At 40.6% G+C, this 20343-nt stretch overlaps 1 protein-coding gene across 4 annotated transcripts in view; it reads right to left on the bottom strand.

Moving 5' to 3' along the window:
* AMBRA1 (autophagy and beclin 1 regulator 1) overlaps positions 1-20343 on the bottom strand; it is a 134473-nt gene that overhangs the window by 84032 nt on the left and 30098 nt on the right. For all 4 annotated transcript variants that reach the window (XM_074584512.1, XM_074584508.1, XM_074584510.1 and 1 more), the window contains 2 exons: positions 16131-16217; positions 9200-9382 (listed from right to left, as the gene is read on the bottom strand). In XM_074584512.1, coding sequence (XP_074440613.1) covers positions 9200-9382; positions 16131-16217 — 270 coding nt within the window. The remainder of the gene's footprint in view (positions 1-9199; positions 9383-16130; positions 16218-20343) is intronic.

Raw genomic sequence — 20343 nt, 5'->3', positions numbered from 1 at the left:
GAAAATGCAAAATTATTTGGCTTTAGAGGTTGATCAAGTCTGACCCCAGATCCTCTAAAAAGGGTACCTGGAAGACGTCATATTAAACTAGCCATACTAAAGAAGCAACAGATCCTGAAATCTTGCACTTCACTTCACAGGATTCACTGCTGCTTTCGACGAAAGCAGATGACACACATCCTGAGAAGGGTGTACTCACAAGACCTGCATAGAACTACAAGACAAAGTGTGTACTATGTTTCACAAAGGGTGTAGAAGTAGGAAAAAAGGGGTATGGGGAACATTACATTTGCTAGTGATTCTAAGAATGCATTGATCACTTTCCAGCACCATCCTGATGATAAAGGGACATACAGTGTTGGGAACACTAGGACAGAAAGTTAACTGCCAGCTTTACACCTGAGAAAAGCAGCAAATACCAGATGATGTTAAAACTTTAGTTCTTCCAATGTCTGATCCATCTCTTAAATACGAAGTTAGGAAAAATGGGGAGCATTTCTAGGAAATAAACCTCTCAAAATAAAGAGGTAAACATGAAATAAATGAAACATTGACATTCTGAATATCTCAGTGAGATACAGATATCTTAGAAGACAAAAGGAAAAGCCATACTTGAAGCTGATTGTAACTCTACAGAGAAATATAGCAGATGGAGTAATATCTCCTGGATCAGTAGAACTAGTCTCCCAAACAAACAAACAAAAAAATACAGGTTCCATCCAGTATATGCTACTTTACTCACAGTCCTTAAGTCTTGGAGAAGTTGTAAATTCAACCTAGGAAAAGGGGACCACCCTACTTATGGCTCTGAGTACAAGGGTATCTCACCTAAAAACAGGATTATGTTTGAGAGAAAAGATTCAAGACAACTGACTTATCTCTGAGCAGAGGCTTTTTTCAACAAGTAGCTAGAAATAAGCAAGTCAGAAGTGCTGGTCCACAGGGTACAAAGTATTGACATCCACACACATTAGAACAACAAAAACATCGATTTAAAAGAATATACATAATCTGGTAAAAATGAAAGGTATAAATATAAATTTACCTACCCATCTTTGAAGGATATGACCATTACTGAAGCAAAAGTACTTAAGGCAGAACAGAAGGAGACAACAAGAAACAAGAAAATTTAAGCAAAAAGAAGCATTTGCTACATGAAGAGCCTTTCCTGGCACTAAACATATTAGGATCATGGAGCAAACTCCCAAGTATAACACTAGAAGCCAAACAAAACCGAAGAATAAAAATATTAGAGAAACTACAAAGAGCAATGATGCCCAGCTGGAGGGACAGGAAGTAGAATAGATTTTTAACATAGCTACTTAATACAGTAATTGATAGAGAAGTTGGGTAAGTCACCCAAGACACAGTGCCTTTCCATCTTCCTATGTTCTTTTGAAGACTAAAATGCCAGTCTTTCACGAGCAGCTTTTTCAAAGGAACACCAGGGAAAACTCATCTCTATTTATCAGCTAAACTTCCTATAAAACAGCAGAGCACCGAGTTACTAATGGCTCTCCTGACCAGAGGGAAACAAACTTCCCAGCCTTGATTACCTCTCAGAGGGCTGTTCAGGGGAAAATATATTTACAAGATTAAAAATGGCACTTCAAAAGATCAAGTGTTTCAGAGAAGCATCACATAAGAGACGATTTATCACCTGGTCAAGAAACAGCAGCACTTGTTGTTAAATGCCAAGGATTAATTGCTTCAGAGAAAAACTGATTTAGAACCCTAACGAAGCACTGATTCTTATCTAGGCGCAGTATCCAGTTGTCTCTATTTTAATCACCTCACTGTGCGGTGGGCTCGCAAATCGATGACACATTTTAGAATAAGATGGATACACTCCCCATAGCTACAGTGAGTCATGAGAAAACAAGAACATCAGAGGCCAGATGAAGGAAGAGAATCCTCACTCCCCTGCCTAAACCTGGTACATGACTATTAAGGAAACCACTGTATTCAGTGTTTTATAATAAACCAGGGTATCCAGCACTACAACTACCCTTCCTTTGAGACCCCTTAATGAGCCATTCTCAAACATTCATCCAAACATGAGCATGACTAGGGTAAACATCACTATGGCTTATTCTAACCACTTGGAAACTTCACAACTGGTGCTCATTGAACACAGTTCATAGTGCAAACATACAATCAGCTGCCCCATTAGGCTTCAATACTGGAATAAAGTGTCAAAAGCAAGCACCAACTTTTTCTTTTTTCTTTTTTTTTTTTTTTAAATAATATACTGCAGTGTTATGCTACTGCTCTTCCAATGAAAACGTAACTGCACAAACAATGCTAATGTGTTAGACCTACAGGCTTGAAGAATGCTAACCACTGCCTGCTCTGTGTGGCCAGCAACAAACTATTAACAGCTTGCTTCCTAATCACTCTCATTAACACCAGAAGTCACCTAGTCACCTACTACATGACCTAGTTTGACTTAAGAGTTTCACAGACACAAAATAAAAGCAAAAGGAAAACAATGAACACAGTTCAGAAGTAGCAGAAAAGCTTGGATGAAGGGTACCATCTTGACATCAAAACTCTTTCTACAAGCCCAGGCAACCAACATTATGGAATATGATGTGAGCTTTTCTGGCAACTGTCATCTTTCAAAAGGCACTCATTCTTTCACCACCCTGCTACGAAGACATTTGCCTTGCTGGAATGTGACTTAATGGTAAAACAACATTATGCTGGAGAGGTTAGCAATATCCTGCAGTACTGCTGCAAGGAAATAGTCATTGCCTGTCACCGCATCCAGGCAGTATTATTAGACATTAAGACCAAGATAAGGGGAATATAAAAGACTGTCACAAAAGATAAAGATAAAAAGAATAGGGAAAATGAAGCTGCAGGCTACTATGAGTAGATCACAAGCCAAGCTAAGACTCTCACTAATCCTTGAAAAATGAAGTTCAAAGAGTAGACTCAATATCATTCCCATTCATCCAGGACTTGTTAGCATTCTTAGCCTGCAACTGTGTTTAAGATGATGAATATAATTAACATAAATTGCTATGTATCTGGAAGCAACATCCCAGTGCTAACTGTTCCAGAAACCTATAACAAAGAGGAAAAAAAACAGAAAACGACCACTAAGTTCCACAAAATTCAGGTCTGCCTTGAAAACCAGTTTTGAGACGGTCCATCTTCATCAACAATGACACAGAGCCATATGAGCCAGGAAAGAGCATCAAAACCACAGATGAAGGGGCTCTGGGAAGAAAACAACAAAGGCAGGTACGTACATACAACAAATAGCAACCCTGCTTTTAGTATCTTTATCTGAACTTAAATAACAAATTGCTAATGAGAATATTATTTGTAGCTGCTCAAGCAAGAGAGACAGATTACAAACTGTGCCATCTAAGACATCCAGAAAGAAATTGCTGCTTTTTCTGATGCATTGTGGATCCTAAAAATCCACTGATTTTGGATTGCATTGTGGATCCTAAAAATCCATTTCTGATGGATTGTGGATCTGATGCATTTGGATCATTATATATATGATGCATTGTGGATCCTATACTGATGCATTGTGGATCCTAAAAATCCATTTCTATCAGCACTTAAGTGACATGAAGAGCCCATATAGATTCTCACATCTCCTACCATGTCTTTTGTAATCTTCAAATGTAAACATCGGGATGGCAAGGAGAAAAATGAAAAAACCCAGCCTAATTGCTTTTAGAAACCTTGTGGTTCAGGTATACTACCTTTCTACCACTACACCAGAAGGCTACATGATCAAGTCATTTGTCTTACCCACCTTCACTACGCCCTATCAGAACTTAACACTCGGTATCCCATCCATCCTGATGTGTCAGCTTAAACTATGGTCACCCTATGGAGTAAACCTCTTTCCTTACCCTCTGGGATTCCCTACACTTTTCTCTACACAATAACACAACGTGTCTCACTGTTCTGGAGCTGTAAATCAAAAGCTCCATACTTATTTCAAGTCTCACAAAAAATGTTAGCCATTCCAATCTCTCCTTTCTCCTGCCTAGAAAACCTGGCTCCTACTTGAAGGAGTTTCTTTTGCAGAAGTTGAAGGTTGTCACAGGAAGGAAAAAACACTCTGAAATAAGAGAATGCACCGTGAACTGCTGGGAAGGAGAGCAGTAAAGACCAAGACTGGCTATACAAAGAGTCCAAGTTTTACCCAGGTGCTCTTAGTAGTTGGTGTGCTAAGGGAAAACAGCAGGTGCATTGTGAATTATTACATTTCTGCAGATTAGTGCTCCCATTGCTCCGTGTCCTAGCAAACAACAATATAGAGTCAGACTGAAAAGCTAGAGATTGGATTTAAACATGAGCATGGAGTTCCTTCACCAGGGTTAGGAAGAACTTATTTCAGTAACCGGTAATCTCCAACCTCTCTCCCCCCCTCACTCAAACTTTCCAAAATTGCCTTCTGTCTCTGCCATTAAGCAAACCACAAGCTTATTCTCACCATGACACACAACTCCCTCCCCAACACCCACTCCCACCATTCCACTTGAGAAGCAACAGGGAGAACAAAATCCAAAACCAAACCTACAAACCCCAGTGCATGCTACTGAGAAACCACGCTGCCACAGCCACTGCCTCCCCTTCTCTCTCTCATTGCGTAATGTCAGTTCAGACAGTTCCTAATTAATATTTTCAGGTACCAATGCACAAGTCAAAGTACTTAAAGCAGCTAACAAGAAAAGATACTTTAAATTAAGACATTTCAAAAGAAGGGTAATTGCCTGGATGTGTCACACGAATGTCTAATCGGCTGTGCACGTTTCGCCTTAATATATATAAAAAAGTTAGATCAAAATGCCAACTTGAAGAGGAGCGCCAACTATGACACAAAACAGGCTCCTAAACCAAACACTTCACCTATGGAAGAGGGCAGAAAAACAAATCTACCACACTAGTCTCCAAAATAAACAAAAACCATATTCAAGAAACCAGAAGTAAGACTTACAGCTTTAACGCAGTGGCAGTCAGCTGGCAAGTTGCGATCTTAGAACATTTAAAGGCAAGAGACTACTGGAGGAACTTAGATTTGGCAATTCTTGCTGTGACAGTATCAATAGAGCAACCAAAAATGGCAGAAGACAGGCATGGCAGATACTCATGTATCTTACGCACTTATGAAGAGATCCCTGCAAGACGGCCATTTGAGAAATCACAAGTCTTGGTCCAGAACATGCCTTAAACAAAAGGATTTTAAGTTGACAAATAAAGTCAAATAAGGTCACCTTGAATCTTGTAAGCTTTCGTAAGCGTTTTCATCATCTCTGGTGAGCAAGAGCCTGCCTTCCACAAAACCAAAACGCCCATTATGGTCTCAGTAAAACAGCGTCTACAGTGCTCATATTCTCTGTCTGGGTGCTCAGTGGCATCTCAAAAGAAATCAAAAAGATAAAACACCAGAACAAGATTTCAGGCCTGGGAGGTAAACCCCTTCTTGTTGTAGAGACATAACAAAGACCTTCCTAGTCTGTGACAATGGCACAACTGAATGGATCCACCCTGGCACAGATCCTCCTGGAAGGAAGGAAAAAGGAGAGGATAGAAAGGGGAAAAGCTGCCAACATTAAAAGAGTATAATCACCAAGCTGCTTCATATCTGTATTCTACCAGGCAGCCCACTCTCAAAACAAGAAAGAAGAGTCAGCCACAGTCACACCTTTAGCCTTGGCTTGAAAGCCTTTACAGAAGTGTAGTGAAGGATGTGAGCAAGGCTTTCAGACGGCGAGGTGGTGCACGGTCCTATGCATCTGCTTCTCAGTCTGACAGATAAAACACATCTGTATTTGTTCCCATGCTTACTGCAGACAAAAAGGGACACAGATGGCCAGAATTTATCCGCAGAAACACCTTCACATTCTGATTATGGTGATGGATTTAGAATTTCACATGAAAAAAGTTAGCTTGCAATATCTGAGGAGTCCGAGAAGCATCACCCAGAGTCTCCAGCATCAGGGTTGTTCTAGACTAAAGGAAGTCTGTAGAAGAGACCCAGTCAAACTTGTTGAAGAAATCAAGAGAAAACACAGTTTAGCTCTATAAATCTAAGTTTACCGTGTGACCTAAACACAAAACACTCAAAAAAACCCTTGAAACTAGAAAGTGCAACATCTATGATTTGTCTATAAAGAATCTATTTTTACCTGTTATGCTGGAAGACTAAAGCGTTCTAATTCTCCATTCAGAGATTCTTATCCCAGAATATAAGAAGCTGTTGCATTTCAGGTTAGGATTCTGCTAAAGCTAAGCTTAAAACCCACTCATATCAATTTATCTGTTAATAACCTAATATTACGATCTGTATATATATTACAAACAGTATTAATGCTTTCATGCAGACATGACTAAGTTTACAGTTGTCAGTTGTAGTCAATAAGCAGTAAGATGACAACAGTGACAGGTTAAACACAGTCAGCGCATGTAGAGAGATAACATCTTATTAGACCAAATAACACAGGTATAGCTTGTGTCTCCCTCCTCCTCCTCCTCCCCTGTCCATAAAAGCTGGTGTAATAGAAGTATATTACTAATACCTATTAAAAAAAAAAAAACATTCTACTTCACATTCTTATACCAACACTACTGCTATTGCTATCACAAACTAAATGTATCAATGAATTAATTCAGATGAGATTCTGGAGAAATTGCACAGAGAAAATGACACCACCAGCCTGACACTCAGGAAGAGAAGCTTTAGCTTAAGTTTAGAGGCCATATGCACACAAACAATGCAGAGGCCAGGTTTTTCATGCCCCTTACTAGGTCATTAGGTAAGCAAAGCTGAAAAGATACAGTCATGACTCACAGAGGAGAAAAAACCTCAGAACCCCACAAAAGATGAGAGATGAGGAAGGCTTGTCTCCCAGGCACCCTGCACAAGCACAGGGCTCACTCCTTGCCCAGAGCTCTATGAATAGTAAAACTAACTGGTGTTTAATGCCCCTTATACCTTCCTCCTGATCTCTATGAAAATGAAAGATGAGAGAATATTTACCAATTACGTTAACCAGTTTAGAAAGATAAAGCACCAAGGCAATTTGCTATGGCTTTTAAATTAAAAATAATAATAACATAAAAAACCCCACTGGATTCCAGGAGAAAAGCATGAGCAGGGAGCTGCAGGCAGCTAGACACAGCAGCAGCTCCCTGTCCTACATCAGATTTGGACAAGCAGGGAAGGCAGCGCATCTAGATCAGGGCAAGAGAGAAATACATGAAGAAATGCACAACTCTGCCCAGCAAAGAAGGAGGGATAGAGAAGCCAAAAGAAGAAAGAATTCTGTATAAGAGATTTCGTTGTGAAGTGTCAGCAGAAGAAATCAAATGAGTCACAAGACAAGTTTCAGCTCTAAGGACCCCCGCACAGCAGCTCCTTCTAATCAGCCAGGAGAAATAATGAAGCAGAGAAGGAAAAAGACAGCACGTCTTGAATGCACAGACCAGAATTCAATATGAAATATTCAACCAACAAACTCAGCCACTGCACAGTAAGGAATAAACACTTCTTTTCACTCAGTATGAAATGAAAGACAACCTTAGCATGGCTGATTGAATCGCTTTCCTGACTGGGTGCTCTTACTGTGTGAATATTATCTGCAGGGGAACACACTTCTCTGCAGGCATTTGCCTGGCTCTACAAATGAAGAACTTACCATCTTTTCTCATCCCAGCAGAACAAGCCTCCCCAGACAAATGAAATAGAATAATGGAAATATTAAGGTCTGTGCTTGTGACGCACCCGCCTCACAAAATGGGCCCAGCAGCCACCATGTTTCTGCTCTTCCAGACCACGAAGCTGTTTGGGGAAAGCTACCAGGCACTGACTCCTCTGCATTATCTCCCCTCATTTACATCTTACACAAACAAAGCCATAATGACAGGGGAAGACATTCACTCACCCTGTACTTCTGAATATTTAATTGCTGGAACATGAAATGACAGCTTCACAGAATAACATTCCAGCAGGGGGAAAAAGTTTACCACGACTTAAAAAGTCAGAAAGGGATTAATATCTTGCTTTTCTGGGAATAGCTAGTGTTACCAGTGTCCTGACACAAAGGACAGGGAACTTTAACATCATGCCATCTCAAGTATGTGCCACTGAAGCAAGTGAACATGAAAGCTACGGTAGTAGCAAAGTTGACAGCATCCTCTGCTGGCAGCAGCAACAAAAAAGCCCCTATTTTTGAGGAATTCACAGCCCTGTTCAAACACACCTCCCTACCATACTACCTCCGTGCTCAGAATCACCCTATGTTTTTAAACACAATATATGCAAAGGGGGAAAAAATTCAGTTAAATACTTACAGTACCCATGGAAAACCCCATATTTAAAAGGAAACAACCAAAGACAGAGTAGAAAAGGTCATGTTCTCTTTTCTGCTAAAACGGATTTTAACCTAAATCCCTACCCTATTGGTCTCCATGCCATTTAAACAATCCACTACTGTACTCCCATTTCTAGGAAAGGGTTTGCAATAAATTTGTTTGCTGGGATTACACTGGGTATCACTAGAAGTTCAAAAGCAGATGTTGAAGAGCAGACTTTAAAAGCTTGTCAGGAAAACTCCTCAGAAAGAAATAGAGTTTTACATGAGTGCTGTTCTAAAGTTTGCATGCAGGACCATTCCTCACTTTGACACAAGAGGCCATTTGCTCTCCTTACAGGAAACTAAGCCTTAACACAGATTCACAATCACCAAGTATTCCACAAAACCAAACCCACGAATTTTAGCTAATTTGACAAAGTTGTACAGACAGAGCAAGTAAAAGTAACAGAACATGTTTGACTGTGTCCTACAGCCTTAAACCAAAAAACTAAGTCCTGCAGAACTTCTGCATGGTTCCTGTTTTGTCTCAAGATTTGAAGGCTCTAATAAACTCTTGACTCCCCATCTGTTCCGTGGGAGAAAAAGATTCTCCTTTTCTTTATTTAACCAGTCTTTTAAATCTGGTTGAGATAGCCTCATGTGTTCAAGGTAGCCTAAAGCATCCTTAATTTTCATAACAGAAATGACAAGACCCATTCGTAGCAATCACTGCTCTAATTATTGATTGAATGACTTAATCTATTCCTACAGGAAGCCTGAGATGTCTTTGGTAAACAGTAGGAAGCCACAAAGCAGTCTTGTGCTGACAACAGGCTCAAGAAAGAGGGCAAGGCAGCATGCACACTTACTCAAAATCTTCAAATTCCAGATCATTTCCCTCTACAGACGGGCTTGAGTTCTCTGAAGTGGAAGAAGAGGAGGAGGAAGAGCGGAGACGGTTTTGTTGGTATCGCATAGAGCGCTGTCGAATACTGTCCCTCCGGGAAAGATACTGGATCATCCTCTGAGCATAATATGCAGCAGGAGACAACCTGAGCAAGAGATAGATATACAGACACTCGTTACACAAGTATAGGATGACAGCCAGTCCCATTTTTCCTTTTGAGCCCCAAGTGCCAGGACAGTAGCAGCTTATCACAAAATCGGCTGTTTGTATTTTATCCGTGAGTAAGACACAGTAAACAAAGCAAGCAACTAAAAGTAGTTTTCCCTTTATACACTATACTCCCACATGAATCCCTTGCTGTGCAAACAGAAGCACTACACAGTACCTATAGACAAAAAGCTCATCCACAGCACCGAGAAGTTTGCTTCTCAAGACTCTTTGGAGCCCATTGTTTCATTTATTACGAGTTCACACAACTAACTCCAGCAAACATTCCTGGTAAGAATCAAGATCACTCCCAATGTGAACTCTGTTTGCAATACCAAACAGCGTCAGTGTTCAAATAAATATTGAAGGAAGGTGCTGTTGTTTTGAGGGTACTTGTGGAGTACCATAAAGTATCAAGCAGGAGAAAGAAAGGTTTAACAGCTTTGTTTAACTACTTTGTAATCCAAATGGTAGGGATTTCAGATAGTGGCGATTTCATCAGATGCACTAAATATATAAGAGAAGCCTTGCATCCCACCTGAAAGAAAACCTTTTCCCCTGCAATTAACTCTTAATTTGCTCTCATGCATAACTTGGCCTTTGCTTGCATTAACTATCACTAGACAGTATTACCCCTTTCCTTGATGCTAGACAGGTAAAAACACATTCCTTTTCCTACCCTGCATATACCCACAGCTCCTAACACATACTTTCTGTAACACAATTACTCAGTATTAAAGTCCAGACACCTCAGATGCTTGAATAATCACTTCTTTAGCCTTGTTTGGCTTAGACTTGAACTCAAATTCGGGGGTGGGGTGGGGGGGAGATGAGGACAACGCCTCCCAAGTAACTAGACATTCAATTGTCTATTCCTTTAACTTCTGGCTCCCTGCCCGCCCCACCTTCCATAAATGTGTTTGTATTTTTATGATCCTGGGAAGTACCAGCCTGATAACTTGCACTGAATAAAAAAAGAACAAAATCAATCTCATTTCCTGCAAAGGCACCACGGGCAAGAGACCGATAATGGAGTGAGCAGGCCTAATTTTTAATCTACAAATGAAAGTGTTAACAGCTTTAAACAAAGAAAAATAAAACAAAAACCTCAAGTGAACAGTTAATTCCTGGCGATAGTCTAGAGATGAAAATATATTCATATGCAATCGCAAAGAGAGGTAACCTGTCTGCCTTACAGGAATGCTACCCATCTTCAGAACACAGTTTCAAGCTAAATTTGTTTTACAGTGGACTTCACCAACAGGCATGAAGACTCTTAAGGATACGTTCAATTTTATAGTGACCAATACTACACAGTTTCACTGTGTTACACGACAACCAGCAACAAAAATGCAAAACTCCATAATCACCTCTGACAATATGATTGTTAGAAGACTTTTTTTTTTCCTCCCTTTCACAGCTGTGCTGATTCTATGGGAACGTACTGGGAATAAGATTTTGCGTATGGATATGGATAAGTTTGCAGCTCATGCTGTTGTGGATGTGAAACAATCACACCAGATCTGATAAAGTGCTCTGCTACTATCCCTAATGTCATATTTCAATGGAAAACTACATTTAATAGTATTTCTAGAGACTGCTCCCCAGAGCAGCATGAAAGAAATGTACTAACTCTTCAAGGGATAGATTGTATTAATGTTGTTTTGGCTGCAGACACCCATCGAGGACATTCAATCTCCCATTCCACAATACATTCAGGACATATAAGCAAAAGAGAAGGTGGCAAGAAAGAAGGAATTAGAAGTCACGTAGACACTAAGAGAGAGCATCTTCCCCAAGGTAAGCTCCCTGTACCCTACTAGGTTGCCATCCTTGTGAAGAGTTTAGTAGACAGACCACGGGCTCAGGAGTCTAACAACTTAAGTCAATAAGCAGCAAAAGGGTAAGGGGAACCACACGCTCAGTTTGTTTTGGATTCCTCCTGGATCTTTTATGCACTGTTTGATGAGTTAGAGCTGTTCATGCTTATGTAACGTAGAAGGCTGCACCGTACAAACACAGCACTTGTCTTTACTCCCCTGAAGACTTAATAGGCCAAGTATAAAAAAGCAAGGCATCACAGCAGCGCACTCATAAATGAGGAGCTGTTGTCTTCTTTGGCCTTTCCCATAAGCCAAAGCCTCTGTTTACGCCTAAAAATAAGTCTACGGCATAATATGTGCACATAGAGAAAGAAAGCAATACGGAAACAAGGCAACACTGGAATACATGAATAGTGATTGATCTCAACAGTCCATCACTGTAATCATTGAAACTTTTTTCTTTGCTAATATCACGCCAATGGTGAGTTTTACAGAAGGATACTAAGAATGAGCTTTGCAGACATTCAGTCTTCTCAAATTATGTAGCACATCACAAGAAAAAACCACAATGATACTTGTTAGAAGAACAAGAAAGAGTAGGCAATAAAGGCTGGCCATAATGGATGACAAGACGCCAGATTCAGCTTCTCAACAGCACATGGTATGTAGACCAGATAGACTGTGAAAAAGATTTCCAAAGAGAAGACAAGAAGCTTACGTTTGATACCCAGAGATAAAGGTGCGAGGGATAAAATACAAAAGGGCAGGGGAGAAACATATTCAAAGCAATAGGCTAAGGAATGAATCTTGCAGATGAGTGCATGCAGGGGAGAAAAAAAAAAAAAAAGTATTTCTCAGGCTGAATCTGTCTTTGGAATACAGTTATGACACAAATCAGAACCAGAGCTGAGAGCCAGCGTAAGAGATTTAGCTGTTCGGGGGGAGGAGAAGGCTGCAAAGCGGCATAAGAAACACTGATTAATGTTAAAAATACCTCTTCGGTTCATTCAGCTATTGAACACAACTGTAAATCAGTCCCTGACCAAAGTTAGTCTACCAGCTGGCCAAAGTCATGCCAGTCACAGAGGCTGCCTAGTCCATTTAGTTTTCACCTGTGCTTCTAACAAAGCAGAGGCAAAACACACGTAGAGATTATGCAGTAATCCTTAAACCAAGTTTGTGTTCACAGGACAGTAAGCTGCATTTGACAACATCACAGGAGCTAAATTAACCTAGTCTGAGGTGACTGGACCCCATTTACTGGAGCAGATGGTTCAGAGGAGGAGAGGCTATGCTGCCACACATGACCGCCACAGAACAAGGCACTGAGTGGGAGAAACGCTGCAGTGCAAAAATCAGAACCGAACAGCTTCTGTCTCATCCAACAACCACGTCATCGAGAGGCAGTGCATTCTCTAGGCACCCAGTGCTGCTGGCTGGCCAGTGAGAAGTGGAACTGAGGGAAGGATACGTTTTGCTAGCATTAGTAAAGTTCAAGTATCTTGCTCTAAATATCATCCTAAGCAATAGAGAGCTACTATACAGCACAATGTCCTCAGCTACATCCAGATATCCAATCCAGCCGGCTGTATTTATTAGACAACATGAAAGTTTTTTTTACACAAAGGCTGCTTCTCTTCACCCTCCCCCATTTTAGTATCTTCTAAGGAAGCAAATTAAAAAAAAAAAGTCAGAAGAACATCAACTGGTTAATGTCTAGACCCAGTTCCCCAAGACAATCACAAGAATTGGTATATCTGCATCCAGGAGTACTATACTGCTGTGCAGAACCCCAAGATTCCTAACATTTCATACATACTGACAGTACTCATCAACCCTGCCTTGATGCTGATGGCCAGGATGTTCACTGATATTACAGCTCACACCTCTAAATGTCTCAAAGCCAGCAGACACGTTTTAAAAGCATTACCTGATTGGCGTCGTTAATTTCTTTAGTGATATCTACAGTGGCATACATCCCACCAGTCCTTGAACTGAAGGCAATGCTGGTAGTAGCCACTAACTTTCGGTCGCTTCCATTCCACTTAAGACTTCAACTCGCAGGCAACATTTGGCCTGACAGTCTCTTTCCCAGTAACTTTCTATCAGCTTTTTGTTCTAGAGACGTATCTACCAAACACCCTTGTGATGCTTTATATATGCAGTCTGAGATCATCTTTTTGAGTATTTCTATTAAAAAAAAAAAAGTTATAGGTGTTCTTTGATGACAGTCTTATTTGATTCCTCTGCAGATTGTTTTCTGAGCTCAGTACATACGGAAACTGTGGAGAATGACAGAACAGCCAAGCTGACCTTACTGAAGTTCAGCAAGGCCGCTGAGAAAGATTGCTGCAGTCTACATCAGAATGTTATTCTAAATCTGAAGGAACTTCAAAAAAAATGTTTTCCCTGCATCACTCCTGACCTACATTATTCAAATATAGCCCTATTACAAACAGTAGATGCAGAAACAAAACTAACACACACACTCTTAAAAATAAAATCTTCAGATCACTGAGTTAAAAAAAAAAACCAACTTCATTGGAGACAACTTGGGAGGTACATATATTTCTAACATACATTTAAACACACATACATGGATGTATGTTTATTTCGCCTTTGTTTCACTTTTCAACTTTGTTATTTAAGAACATCTGAAAGTCATAACTTTCTGTCACAAACTTATAACTTTACAAAAAAAAAAAACCCACACCCTCAGAATGCAATAACACTCCTTTTAATCACATCCCAAATTTCTAACAAGGTAACAAGTTAAAGGGATAGTTAAAATGATCCCACTAGTCTAGCACACCAGTAAGGTTTATGGAGAAAGACTTATCTTATCCCACTCAAACTTCTGGCTCATGCCAATTATGCATCTATAGATCTCATCCTCTGAAAAGGACAGTGACACTTAATGGAATAAATTAACCCTCTGAAAAGAAGTTTCAACACTGGACTTTTCTTCCAAAGCACCTTGTAAACTCAAGCTACTATAGCTTCTACCACAGCCTAGAAACACTTGAACTGTCACATGAAGAGCATCATATCAGTTCAAAAATGGCTTAAAGTAGAAAAATATTTTTGACAATGCCCCTTATGCTAGGAAAGGTCTCAGGCAGTGATCCCTTTTCATAGATTTTACTGAGCTTCATCATAGCAGAGATCTGACAGAAGGGGAAAAAAAAAAAAAAAAAAAAGAATTCAGTAACCTAGGCAGGCCCCCCCCCCCCCTTTTCTTTTTCAAAAGGCAGCTCCCAGAGAGCCAGAATCAGTTCTTACAATCTCTGCTCAATAAATTTAGCTGCTTTGGGTTACGCATTCCAGAAATAAGGAATGGTGCGCTTCCAGCCATTTAGCTGCTCTTGGCATTCATAAATTGACCTGAATGTAGTAACACCTTTTAATTAACATTTGTAAAATATCATTTTCATCTTTCCAGGTAAATTCATCCCTTTACCTGTCATTTAATCAATTGCCATTTAGAAAGCTTTTACATTTATCAGCATCATTCTGACATGTAGCTGCCAAGACCAGTTACCTAAGTTGGTTTCCCAATGACCTTATGTAAAGGTAGCACACTCCACCTTACTTTCACCTCACCACAAACAGTTTTACTTACATCATTCCTGAGTCTTTGAATTATTTTTACAAAGCAACTTTCTTCACAATAAATGGAGAGGAAAAAAAAAAAAAGCCTAATATAAGATTTCACCTCTACAAGGCCTTATCTACAGAGATAGTTAGCAAGGAGCTATTTACCAGCATAATTATACCATGTGGCCAGTTTGCAACTTAGCCATTTATTTCAGAACTCGTACTTAGAGCATCATCTGTATAAAAATGCAGATTTTGTTGTTAATGATGTAAAAAAGAATGAGACTTAAAAAAAAAAAAACACCAAACACCACCCTCCATCAGCAACTTAGATACTTAATTTTCATACACTGGTATTCCTGCACTCTCCTTTATGATAAATCCTAGTAGCCTTCAGCTCATGCAGCTATGCTAGAGGTTCCCTAAGAGGCTAAATCAGCTATATTTTTACACTTACTGAATTTTCCTCATTCATAGCTTTGTTAAAACCATCTAAAGAAAGCTTATTTGTCACGATTTATTCTTTGAAAGCTTCCAAAGCTGCTTGCCGTTCACGATTCTATCATTTTTTCTGACAGAGTCTGTGGGTCACATTACCCCATCTGTTGCTTTATAATACATTAAGTAGAAACTGCAAAGATCACTCCTTTCCAGTTTTGATAACTCTGCCATGTTTGCTTTTTCTAGTCCTCTGAAACACTCCCACCTTTTCTGGAGATTAAGCAGCACTACAGGTGTTTCCATGTCTAATGTCAATGATTCATGACTCCTCAGAAATAACTGTCAGTATTTTGTTCTTAGTTAAGTATGGTTAACATCCTGGTTATGCGCTCTCATTGGAATTTCTCCATGAATGTACCCCTATCTTCCAAGCATGTTGTCTGCTAACTGCCTAACTGCCTTTACTGCATTCTCCCTTACTCCTAAATAGACTATTTGTTTCCTTCATTTTTCTTCAGAAGTGATTTCAAATATATTGATATAATCTCATTTACTGTTAGACCTGCTTGCCACCTAGTGTTCTCCATCCCAAATGATTTCAGGAATCCTTATGTGCTTACTTCAACAGCAATTTCTTCCTCTTTTCCTCATTCCCTCCCAGACTTAACAGCATCTTCTAATTTGGTTTGCACCCTGCCCCCATGGCAAGTCATTGAGGAGATGGGCCCAATATTAGAATCATTCCCAAAGGATTCAATGAATTATACTGAAGTTACGCTTTTGTCTATGAAAATTAAATACCTTTAGATTGCATTTAGCTCTTACCTGGCTGGATCTGGGTAGATTGGGTGTTCCCGGGACCCTGCTCCATCGTAGCGAGATAACGAAATGAGGGAAGACTCCAGCAACCTCCTAGAAAGGAAAAACAAATGACAAAGTCAAAGACCATTCAGGAACATCCCTCCTATTTATGCCCTCCTTTCTGAAACCTCTTAAGACTATTTCTATCATCAGTGAAGAGAATTCTGCAACATACTGAACCACTCACTGATGGTCTAAGTGTTTTCACTCCATATCTATTCTAAGTATAATATTTTCACAGCAGAGGAGAAAGAACACCTCGAGTAAGGAAGAAGAGTGGTACCAAACGTGCTTCCAAATTACGAGAGAAATATGCAGATCCTACTTCTCCTTTGGAGAAAAGGTATCCCAATTTGTCAGGTCCATAAATAATAACGCTGCATTGGGCATCTGACAAATTCTTACCTACTAAAAGGTGGCTACTCAGGGAACAGGCCAAGGGGCACAGTACAAAGAACACAGCCTGGCACGTGGACTTTAAGGGCACTACTGGTGTTTATTCACAGCAAGATATTCAATCTTAGTCTCAAGGCTCAGAAAGAGAGGTTTTCAGCTACAAAAAAATGTTCATTTCCTCTGTATCTTAATCAGCCACAGGGAGAGATACCAAATATTCACTCAAGAAGCAAATGTATGCAAATGCAGCCAGACAGCTTGAATATGTGAGAAGCGAGTCTGAGTCATGAAGGCAGCAGAATCAAAGTATATAGCAGGAACATGTCCTCCATCCTGGCTTCTACATGCACCTCCAGCTTCTTGTCATAAAGCAGAGAACAGCATTGTTTCAAGACTGACTCACTCAAGCCTGTTGCAGCCATTAGATTAACAAGAGAGATGATTTGGGGCAGGTGTGGAGAGTGGAAAAAAATCAGCTGCGAAAGTTTATAAGGCTGCTGAGTTCCCTTTCAAGCCTTTTTGAAAACAAAATTTAGCAGAAGTTCTGAGGCAAGCCTTCGTAACTTAAATGAAAAGTGTTGTGGTTTGAAAGTCAAAGAAGTCCAACACCACATCTGTTCTATTCACCCACACACACAATTGGTGAGGAAGACTTGAACCTTTCAGTCTTAGCCCCACACCGCTAATTCACACTTAGCATTTGCAATGCAGGACAGCGAGTGCCAACACAGGAAGCAGGAAGAAGGACCAGATATAATCGACACCCAACTTCCCGTTTATAGCCAAAGACAGTAGAAATGCAAATAAGACATGTTTTTTCCCCAGCAGCAGCCCCCCCCATCAGGATCTCAATACAACTTTTCACTACCTGCCAGCATATTTTTTTTTATTTATTTACTTCAATTTTACATTATAAATCTAGAATACAGAAAACAGCAAGAGATTGCTCCAGTTACTTGGAAAGGCATGTGTCAGTTCAAGAGACTCACTACTTTCTGCAAAGCACTGGGACTCTACAGAAGGCAAGAAATCCTGTCCTCTCTGGCACTAAGTTGCTTGGCAACCATTTGTCTTATTCAAGAACAGCTATTAAATCTCTTAAAATTTAAGATGAATTAATTCCCCAAGTTACTGAGTAAAAAGCTCCAACCTTCAACACTGCTAGATACCAGGAATCCCTTGGCTCCCCAGAAAGTTATCATACTTCAGTCCCGCCTCACCAAACCCTCTCTCCACCACCAAGTACGTAAATCAATATATGCAAAAGCAGCTAATCCAGAACAAACACTGCAACTGCTTTACAAGTCCTATACTTATCACCTGCATCACATATAAACTGCTTTTTTTTCCTTCTGGGGGGAAAAGCAAATAGATTAAAATTAGCAGAAGGGATATTCTACCTATTCAGTCAGCAGGCCCCTTTCTAAACCACTGGCTTAGTGGTTTAGAGTTCAGTAACCCAGTTCAGAGACTGGATTACTGCCACTGCAATGACAACATGCTTTTTAGAAGCCTGCTCCTCAGAGCTGCTTATGCAGAGCACTCCAAAAACAGCACTTTGCAAGCAGCCTGGATGCGTCGAGGCTATCACCCTGCTGGACCATCCTGGGCTTAAACAGGGAGGAAGAGCTCCCACAGCATGCAGAGCCTGGCAGGGCCACAACCCCAGAAACAGCAGCTGCCTCCTTACAGGTCTGAGCAACCGACACACAACGCAAGTGGCTTGTTTGATGTCATTTTCCTGCAATGACTATGGTATCCTGATAATATGCACACACAAATAATCATCCATCTCACCATCTCTGTCTAAAGTCTTGCCACCCTCTTTCCCAACCTTTCAGCGTCTATCCACTAAATGACAGCAATATCAGAGCCACAAGGGAAGATGACCAGTACATGCTGCATGGCTCAGCAGGCTCTGTTAGAAAGGAGTCTCCAGGTATTCTCCAGCCATATTTCTCTTCTCACCTTTGAAAAGGCTGGGAGTTGCCTGAGAAGAGCATTGACTTAGAGGGATCACCTTCAGAAAGAAGCTGGCAGCTGCGCTGAAGGAAATCAAAATGTATACCAACCAGAGGGCACCAGAAGGGTGCGGATGCAGAAGCAGGGCACACACTGTAGTAACTCGGTATAGGTCTGCCAGGAGTTCCTCTGCTTGGCTTGGAAACAGGACTTCGAGGAATCTACACTCCATCTGATCCTTGAAATAAATACTTGAAGAGCCTTGCTCTACTAGGTACCTGGCACCTCAGATGAGAACCAGTATGTGTTATTTTACTAAAACACAAACCAACAGTTGCCTGAGCCACAGGATTGCCATATATTTGGGTAAACAGACTTCCTATAGACCTCACAGGCCTGTGATTTTACCTGAACAGCCTGCAACTCTACCCCATGAAGCAACAGGAGCTGCTGCTGCTTCAGGAGCACCTCCTTCACCAGAAGGGCTCCCTAGGAGGATCTGCAGTTGCAGGGTTGTGGAGAGCAGGATGACAAACGCACTCCATTAAACGAACTCCCCAGGACCCTCTCCAAGGCTGTCCTGTCACATGTTGAATGGTCTCAGCTAAGATCACCTTTCCAGCAGAACCTTCCAAGCCTACCAAGACCCAACTCAACTCCCGCACTCTCTCACACCAAGGCACACAAGCCATGTACTAGGGCCACATTCGGATCAAGTGGACAAAGATAATTCAGTTAACAGCAACTACTAAAAGCTGATTTTAAACCTGATCGGTAGTTCTTAATTGTCCTACAACTGTGCCCTCTCAAATCACAAAGCAATGAACACAGGTGGATATAAATATATATAGTAAGCAAAAAAAACAAAACAAGGCAATCTCATGAGATCCAGATGGACCATCTCTGTGCTTAATGCTCCAGAGAATAACAACATCTGTACTGAAATGAGACTACTAAACACAAATAAAATCTATTATTTAACTAACTCATTCTCAACAGAGCCCTTGCGGCCCAAGTTACAGATCCAAATGCATTTGGTACTGACAAATGGGTTCAATAATAGATACACTGCTATAATCATCAATAAAGCGTCCCATCTGTGACACTGGCAGTGTAACCTACTGTCCCCCAGGAAGGCGCAGATAAATGTTTTTAAAGTAAGTCATGCTGCGCTCTATCAAGTCTTAGGTGCCACATTCATATCTTTTGCCACCCAAAGTCCCAGAAGAGACACAGACTGTTTGTTTTCAGTAAGCACAAAGCATAAGGTAGCCCAATATCCTATCACAGTAAATGCTGAGGTTGGGAGCAATTCTGTTAAGGATGATAAACATAATTCACAGATGAACAGGAGCAGCTCTGTCACAGGGAACTGCTAGCCACTAAGTATTTAAGTTTCCAACAGAGAAGCATGCAAAGAGAGAACAGAAATGCATATTGCTTGCATCTCCTTTTGAAACATTTCAGCAGACCACGCTTGACTCCTGAATCCTTTCTGGAGCATACAGCACCCTCTTCCTCTCCCACACCCCATATTTTTGCTATGCAGATATATAACAGGCTAACACTAGGCTCTGTGGAAGCAATTGCTCCACTATCTCTGTCTAGACAATATGAAATTGTCACAAGTGACATCTAAAGTACAATTAGCAGAGAAACTGCAATTTCCACTCTCCTCCCCCGCTCATCAGGAAAAAAAAAAAAAATAAAAATCACACATTATCATCCTCCAGGTTGTCAGTCAATGCCGCAATGATGAAGATTAACTCTGCTCACCCTAAGAGATGCTTCTGGCCCAGCTTGCTAAAACAGGAGGAGG

This window comes from Larus michahellis, chromosome 4 (genome assembly GCF_964199755.1).
Source record: "Larus michahellis chromosome 4, bLarMic1.1, whole genome shotgun sequence".
Lineage (NCBI taxonomy): Eukaryota > Metazoa > Chordata > Aves > Charadriiformes > Laridae > Larus > Larus michahellis.
This window is presented reverse-complemented; position numbering and strand designations above follow the sequence as displayed.